Source organism: Pteropus vampyrus, unplaced genomic scaffold (genome assembly GCF_000151845.1).
Source record: "Pteropus vampyrus isolate Shadow unplaced genomic scaffold, Pvam_2.0 Scaffold363, whole genome shotgun sequence".
NCBI classification, from domain to species: Eukaryota; Metazoa; Chordata; class Mammalia; order Chiroptera; family Pteropodidae; genus Pteropus; species Pteropus vampyrus.
Genome location: NW_011889144.1, coordinates 1,198,473 through 1,206,615, shown reverse-complemented (window position 1 = coordinate 1,206,615; position 8,143 = coordinate 1,198,473). Strand labels below are relative to the sequence as shown.

General features: G+C 36.0%; 1 protein-coding gene across 1 annotated transcript in view; it reads right to left on the bottom strand.

Annotated features, from left to right (window-relative positions):
- The window catches only part of CUL4A (cullin 4A), a 50,965-nt gene that overhangs the window by 17,794 nt on the left and 25,028 nt on the right, over window positions 1–8,143 (bottom strand). Inside the window, exons 9-13 of the mRNA XM_011379519.2 lie at window positions 6,659–6,726; window positions 4,294–4,412; window positions 1,614–1,806; window positions 503–607; window positions 125–235 (exon numbers count right to left, since the gene is read on the bottom strand). Of these exons, the coding sequence (XP_011377821.1) occupies window positions 125–235; window positions 503–607; window positions 1,614–1,806; window positions 4,294–4,412; window positions 6,659–6,726 (596 nt within the window). The remainder of the gene's footprint in view (window positions 1–124; window positions 236–502; window positions 608–1,613; window positions 1,807–4,293; window positions 4,413–6,658; window positions 6,727–8,143) is intronic.

Here is an 8,143-nt window from a genome sequence, read left to right as displayed (position 1 = left end):
GTGAAAGCAGCGCCACACTCTGAGACACAAGTGAATGGTGGGTGAAAAACACCAGGAGCAACATGTTAGTGCAATAAATTACTAGCACAGAGGGAGGACAGAGCCCCAGATTCCACATGCTTACCATGCTTTAGTTTTGACAACATAGATTTTTCAGCATCAACTGAGGCACTTTTTCCAACAAGGAGTCTTTTTGCCAAATCTTTTTTATAAAATGCTTCAAAGACATCTTTACCTATTTATAACCAAAGAGAATAACAGACCACATTAGACAGTGTCCATTCTGATGTAAGCAAGCTCTAATTTCCCTGAATCCTTCTATTAAATTTCCACAAAGGAATACTTTCAATTTAGTTAGTGGGTGGCCATCACTCCATTTCCTATATTAACATGAAAGTGAAAATTGTTTCAGTTCATTTTTCTCAAGAAAAGATAGGGCCCAAATATGGCTATTTTGATTTCGTAGTGTTTTCTATGTGACCAATGTTAAAGTATTTCTCACCATGTATAAACCTGAATATTATCATGATTTTGTCGAGGATCCTCTCCAGTTCTTCATCTGTTGCTTCTTTATTACCCGCTCTCAATTTTGAATCAACATGCTTTGCTGTGAGATTAAGAGTTAAATTATTTGAAAAATAAACATGTTATGTAATATTTTCAAAATAGAACATCTTTAATTTCTATAAGCAAAAATTGGACAGTAAAACTCCAGAGCCTTTCCAAAATCACATTATATGAAAAAGGCAAATATCTGATTTTCTAAGATACATACTTTCAAGCCATATGAGAATAAATACTTTAATTATATGCTTGAGTTTCATGACACATTATTGCTCCAGAAACTGAAATATCCCATCTTCAAGGTGTGGTATAAGAAATGTGGACAGACTTCCTTAAAGAGAAAGGATTATTCTCAGGGCTTCCAGTGGTTATATCCATGGTGACAATGTCTTATCCCTGAATGCAGGGATTAGAGCAATTCTACTCTGGCTTCTTGTTTCTGAGGCAATGCAAATTGACCATGACCTGGCTTAAGGGAGAACCCAAGACTTCTAAGAAGTTCAAACTCCCAAGAATGAAACATTCACCTTTAGAGAAACAATTCGTAAAGTGGCACAAGTGCCTTGTGAATTTTTTCTGTTGTTGCTTTTATTAGTATTTTTCTTTATAATTTTTTACGAAACATTCTGAACATAAAGTAGACAACTGTATGATGAACTGCATGTTCCCATCATACACCTTCAACAATAATCAACACAAGCCTAATTTCGTATCAGTTACACATTTGCCACCTGTAAATTTTAAGACACTTTTATTGACAAGTGAAATTCTATAAATTCTGAAACGTATTTTGATCTTATCATGAAATAATTGTATAAAGTGGTGATTTTAAAACTGTTTCATCTTAGAAATAAAAAACCTAGATTAAGGAAACTGAATCAGTAATCAAATGTGTATAAATGCTTTTTTGAAAATGTGTTGCCTAATAAGGTATAATACAAACCTTTCCCCTATCCTCCCCATGAAGAGCTTGAATACTGTGAGAAGAAATTAGCTTGACTTGTACCTTATTTTCCCACATTAAAAAATGTATAGAAATGTTTTTCTACCGATCAGTTCTGCGGGTTTATTTGGCCTCTTGTTGATAAATGTTTCAAAGGATTCCTTCATCAAGTTGATGAACTTCTCATTCCTCTGAAAGCACACTTCTATCACGTGGTCCACTCTGTCCTTAAAATCCAGCAGGTCCTGTACCATATCTTTATCTTTTTCAGGATTGATAACAATTGTTGTCCCAAAAGTCTACAAACACAAACACACACCAAGTCATCAACAGGTTTATGATACCACACGTTAGTTTTTCCTACTATGAAACAATCATGGTAGCTTAAGTTTCACAAACTCACTGTGCATTCTAAATACTAAGTGACTACTGCAGTCCCCCATTACCCTTGACGGATATGTTCTAAAATCTATGTAGATGCCTGATACCATGTAGAGCAGCAGTCTCCAAACTTTATGGCACCAGAGACCAGTGCTCCCATGAGAATCTAATGCCTGATGATCTGAGGTGGAGCTGAGGCAGTGACGCTAGTGCTGGGGAGTGGATGCAAATACAGATGAAGCTTTGCCCACTCCTCTTCCTTTTACCTCCTGCTGAGCAGCCTGGTTTCTAAAAGGCCACAGACTGGTCCCTGGTCTGCAGCCAGGGGGTTGGGGACCCCTGATGTAGAGTACTGAACCCTACATATACTGTTTTTTCCTATATATAACATACATACATATACACACACACATACACACACTCATTCTTTACTGGCTTCTCTTTGGAATATCTGATTGCCAGCATTATAATTGTGCTTTGGGCCATTATTAAGTAAAATAAGGGTTTTCTAAACACAAGCACTGTGATCCATGACAGGCTACTAAGTGACTAATGGGCGGGTAGTGTATACAGCATGAATATGCTGGTCAAAGGGATTATTCACGTCCCAAGTGTGACCGCACAAGATTTCACCATGCCATTCAAAATGGCTTGCAATTTAAAACTTATCAATTGCTTATTTCTGGAATTTTTCATTTAATGTTTTTGGAATGCAGTTGACTATAAGTAATTGAAACTAGAGAAAGTGAAACTGCGGATATGTGGCGGGGGACTACTGTACACAATTAATGCTTTAGCATTATAATTATGCTTCTGGAAGAATTTATAAATAACTGGGAAATTTTCATTGCTTTTTAAGAACTTTTACTTGCAAACTCCTCAAACAGAAATTAATTCCTATTTGGACTTCCTGACTATAGTTTTCTTTCTCCTTCATGTTTAACTATAAATAGCATTTTTTTAGCCTACATTTTAAATTCAAAATGTTATATTAAACATTACTAAGTCTATATATGACAATAGTTAGCTGTCTGAGGACAGAAACTATCAGCTGGAAGAGATGCTGAATACTCGATGTAATATAATTTTTTGAAAAACTGGTCATAAGTATACACTTATACTTACATATCATATATGCACGTGAAAGCAGATTACTGGTGAAAAGGTACAAATGGATTTGGCATAAATACCTTCTGGAAAGGTACCTCCTATCGCTGTATGACCACCAGGGATAGGAGGAACTTACTTTTCATTCTGTACCCTTTATACTGACTGTACATTAAAAATAATGTACATATACTGCAAGGATCAGCTTTATTTTGATAACACATTATGCTGAATGTAATCTCCTATTTTTATCATTAATGGATACTCAGGAATGATTTTTACTACCCAAACTGAAAATTGCAAAGGTGAACTTTTTGTGTTCAGCTTCTGTTCCTGTTCTCTGAGGACTACTCATCAGCTAAATCCTAAATATCCATTAGCCTTTCCTTAATGTAAAGCTTTTTGCTGATCCAGCTTAAGTCAGTTATGACTTTTAACTCAATATCGCTGTATAGAATCTTGGGGTGGTGCTGTGCGTGTGTGTATAAGCTTTCCATGTATAGACTGATATGCAACTTTAGGCTTGACTATTCTATAAAGCAGCACGAAAGCTTTAAATTTTTCATTTAATTGAAATTTTTATGATAATTATAGATGCACATACAATAGGAGGAGTAAAGAGATTCCCTGTATACTTTGCCTATTTCCCTCTAATAACATCTGGCAAAACTACAAAGCAGCATCACGACCAGGATATTGGTATCTACCCATCTTACCCAGATCATCCCAGTTTTACCTATAACTCATCTGTGTGTGGATTAAGTTCTCTAGACTTTACTACCTGTGCATGTTAGTGTACCCATCATTCCAGCAGCACAAATATCCCTCCTGTTGCCTTTTTATAACCATAACACACATACATACTACAAAAACATGAAAGTACATGTTTAAGTAATAAATCCTCAATGGCTAGGAAATAAAGCAGCATACACGCCAATCCGATATACCAGAATGTGTAATAGTTCTCATTGTGCAAAGGCATGAGATGATATTTAAAAAGCAGATTTACAAAACTTACATACTTATGCTGATGACAAATAGCCAAATAATGGTCTTTTAAGTCATGTTTATATCTGGACTATGTTCATCACTGTTGGTGTTATCTTAAAAAAAAGTTTTCAAAGGTGATCTGGAAGGAAATGGAAAACTACTATACACATGATCACCTGTGATGGAAACCCAAAGTACCACTAAACAGTCCAGTTCACTCTGCCAGGATATGCAGTATCCTCAAGATGGGCTACCCAGCCCTTGTACAAAGCATAGTTAGTATCACCGTCAAGACAAACCCCACACACCTTAATATAGTCGCTCCAGTGCTGCAGCAGGATCTGCTGCCCACCCTTTACTCGGCTGAACAGCTGGTACATCTGAGTGAGGTCGGGCACTCTGTTCTCATCAAGTAAGTGATCAAGCCCTGAGATTACACAGTAAATGTTAGCAAATCATAGCATGAACAAAAACTAAACTAGAATATAGTGTGTACCACAAAAAAAAAAAAGTTAATATGTAACTTAGAAATTTAAGGAACATTGATTATTATTATACAGGCAAGTTGGTCAAATGCAGTATTTGAGATAGAGCCTATTAGGCAAATCTCATTTTTCTGATCATGATGGGATATGTGTTCTTTATTTCTTCACTAAAGCCCCCTTAATTCACTAAAGTAACAATAGTCTGAAAATGCTCATACCAACTCTTTGACCTGGGAAGTTCGTGACTGCAAATTAGTTCTGATTTAGTTCATTCATTTAAAAGTATATTTGTCAAAGGATAAGCTATGAAATCTAACCTTTAGTTGATTAATTTTATCAATGTCTATAATAAATGGTGAGAGAAAATAATTTATTATTTATCGGATATTTTAAAGTACTTCTCATGTAGCATTTTACAAGTTTTTCCAGTTTTAGGTATTACATACCTACAAAGATTTTATAAAACCACAATCTGAAGAATTTTTCTCAGAAGATTTTCTAAATATCTGCTTTATAACAACAATGGAGACTCAGCTAAGTTAAAGCTGTGAGCTAGTCATGTTACTTCACAAAGTCGCAGAGTCTTCTGTAAATAGGCACAATGCCACACATTGAGGGTGGTTTAAAGATGTGCACAAATGCACTGTGGACTGCAATTACAGATTCTTAACAAAGGCTCCAACGTTTATTTTTCTAAATTATATTTTGATCTACTGATGCAAATAACTTTATCTTATAATTTATCTTACTGAAACCCTAATATCTTCTTTAAGAATTCAAAACTTACAGCTTTCTATTTTTCAAATGCTCCTACATATATGTAAATTCACCATTTTCTTGAAACAAATTATGCAAATTTCTACTATTTACTTGAAATCCTTTTATCTTAAAAAATGATGCATTCTTAAAAAACACATACTATGAATTCTGAATGCACCTGTTTTAGGTGCATTTAGGTGGACCTTAAATTATGACCTCATTCATGTGCAGATATACCAGCTGTGTAGGTTTCAGTGTGGTATAAATAGAAAGACATCCAGATTGGCACTCTGGCTCTTAACTTATGAGCTGTGACTAGAGGCACCAATGTCAAGCTGTTCCTTGTCTCAGTTTTCTTACTTGTAAAATGGGGGTAATGACTTCACAGGGTTGTTCATAGACTAGGATATATCTATCAAAGTACAGTGGATGCTCAGTGATACTAATTCTCTCCCCTTTTGGCATTACTCTGGTTCCACTTGGAAGTCTCATTTTTAGGTATCTGAATTCAAACCAGAATATATGTGGGTACAATTTAGGGCCTTCCCAACATTAATCTTTAAGGTATGCAATACCTTGAAACAGATCCTATAGTTCCAAAATGACTTTCAAATGGTAACATTAAATACTTAAGAGTTGTAAAAAGTAACATTAAGTACTAACTTTATAAAGGTTAAACTATGCTCATTATAATTTCAAGAGAATTGGGCACACTTTAAAGGGTAGAAATAAGAAAAGGATAAAAAATTGAGTGAATATATCATCATCAACTATGAAAGTATAGGCTATATAAGAAATAGTCACACTGTTGATGCAAAACACCAAAGTTTGAGTCACTCTTTAAAAAAGCTTTAGGATCACCAGTTAGGGAAATGTAAAATGAGAGGTAAAACTATGATTAGCAGTATAATGTGTTCCACTTTGTTTTTCCAGGAAAATCAGGATAGAAAAATGTACTTCGACTTAAGCAGACCACCAATTTGGCAGTTCATCTGACAGCTGCTAGAAGCACACGGGGAGGAAGCCCATGAAAATCTAACAGCCTGTCCAATGATGCACATCTACATCTGTGGAAGCATTCTGAGCATCACCCATTTGTCAGCGTACATGAACGATGACCCAATGAAGGATGAGTATTAACTAAGTACCCAGTTGCAAGCTATCTGTATAGTTCAGAGGGTCTCTTAGAACCTTTCAGCCTGGATAGTATTTCATACGATTTCAGTATAAACTGTAGTTCTACCACATGCCTTTCAATATTTCTCTTAACTTATTTTCTCAAGGGCTAAATGTTCATTATTTTTAATGATTTTTGGTGACTATCATATTATAATAAATGTCCTTACATTGTTATTTATAATGTTTCACTTACTTTCTTAATGAATTAAAGACTATCATTCAGTTTGACACAAGAGTTAGGAAAAGCTACCTTTCTGCAGAATTGCTGTTAAATGTTCTCCTAATAGTTGTTTCTCCACACAAGCAATCAGTGGTTTCCTAAATAAGAAAAAAAGAGAACATGTCAGAAATAAAGTTAAAGGAGAGACTCTGGTTAAGCTGTAAAAGATGGAGAGTCTACTGTTTACACAGATACAGTATGGAGCCAATCAGAAACCAGAGAGTTACAGAACAAGCATTTCCCTCATACACCGATGATCATCACTGACAGTTATACTCCGAAGTATTTCTAAAAACAATTTACTGAATAAGATAAACAGACAAACAGATCCAGGGAAAAGCGGACACCAACAGACAGGCAAGTGGGCCGTACTTTACGATAAAAGTCTCCCCCCACCATGCTTGGCTAGCATTTGGCACCTATGCTCTAGTCATTTTTCAAATTTAAGTTTTGCCCCCCACATGCACATTACTTCCTGAATTGCGGTCAAATTTCTACCCTCATCTTCCACCCCAATCCCTTTTCCAGGTCCCATAAAACACCCGCTTCTACTGCTACAGCTATGTCTCTCTGTCCTTACTTTTTTCTGCCTGCTTTCTCTCATAATCATTTATCAAAATCCGACTTATCATAGAAATGTCTTCATGATGTACAAGTTGCGTGTAACACAGAAGAATATTTCAAAATCTGGAAATTCAGTCTAGTGTGACTGCCACCATCACAAGAACACAAACAAGTACTCTTCCTGGGTTCACTATCCAGTTTTTTTTTTTTAAAAGATCAGAGCATCTGCTTTATTCTGAAGATTATTAATTTTTGCTCTTCCCAAATCTTCATTTTATATAGAAACTTTTAAAGGACCATCTTAATTGAACCTCACAGCAACCCTAGAGAAAGGCACAGAAGACATTTTGGTCTCCGTCCCATGGATGAGAAGACCTAGTACAGAGATGGTCTGACCTGTCCAGGTGAAATGGCTAGTGAATGGCAAAGCTGAGAGTAGAGTTCAAAGAGTCAGCACCTTTTCCAGTCGGCCTCCAGGAAAGGGGGCAGTGAGACAGGTGAGAGGTGGAGGGCAGAGATGAAAATGTCACACAGGGACAGCAAGAAGAGCCAGTTACTGCTGCTGCTTTTCCTCTTAACAGCTTTATTGAAATATAATTTACATACCATAAAATTCATCCACTTAAAGTGTAAACTGAACAGATTTTAGTATATTTACAGAATTGTATAACCATCACCATCATCTAATTTTAGAACATTTTCATCATTCTATTTTTTTTTTTTTTTTAAAGCAACCCTTGGTTGATCTCACAGACTGTAAGGACCTTGTCATCTTACAATCCATTATTTTTTACGCCTACAGCACCTGGTCTTCCTAGGCGGTCTCCCATCCAAGCATAGCTTCCGAGATCAGACAGATCGGGCTTGTTCAGGGTGGCATGGCTGTAGACATTTTCATCATTCCACAAGAAACTTCATACCCATCAGCACTCCTATTCCCACCATCCACCC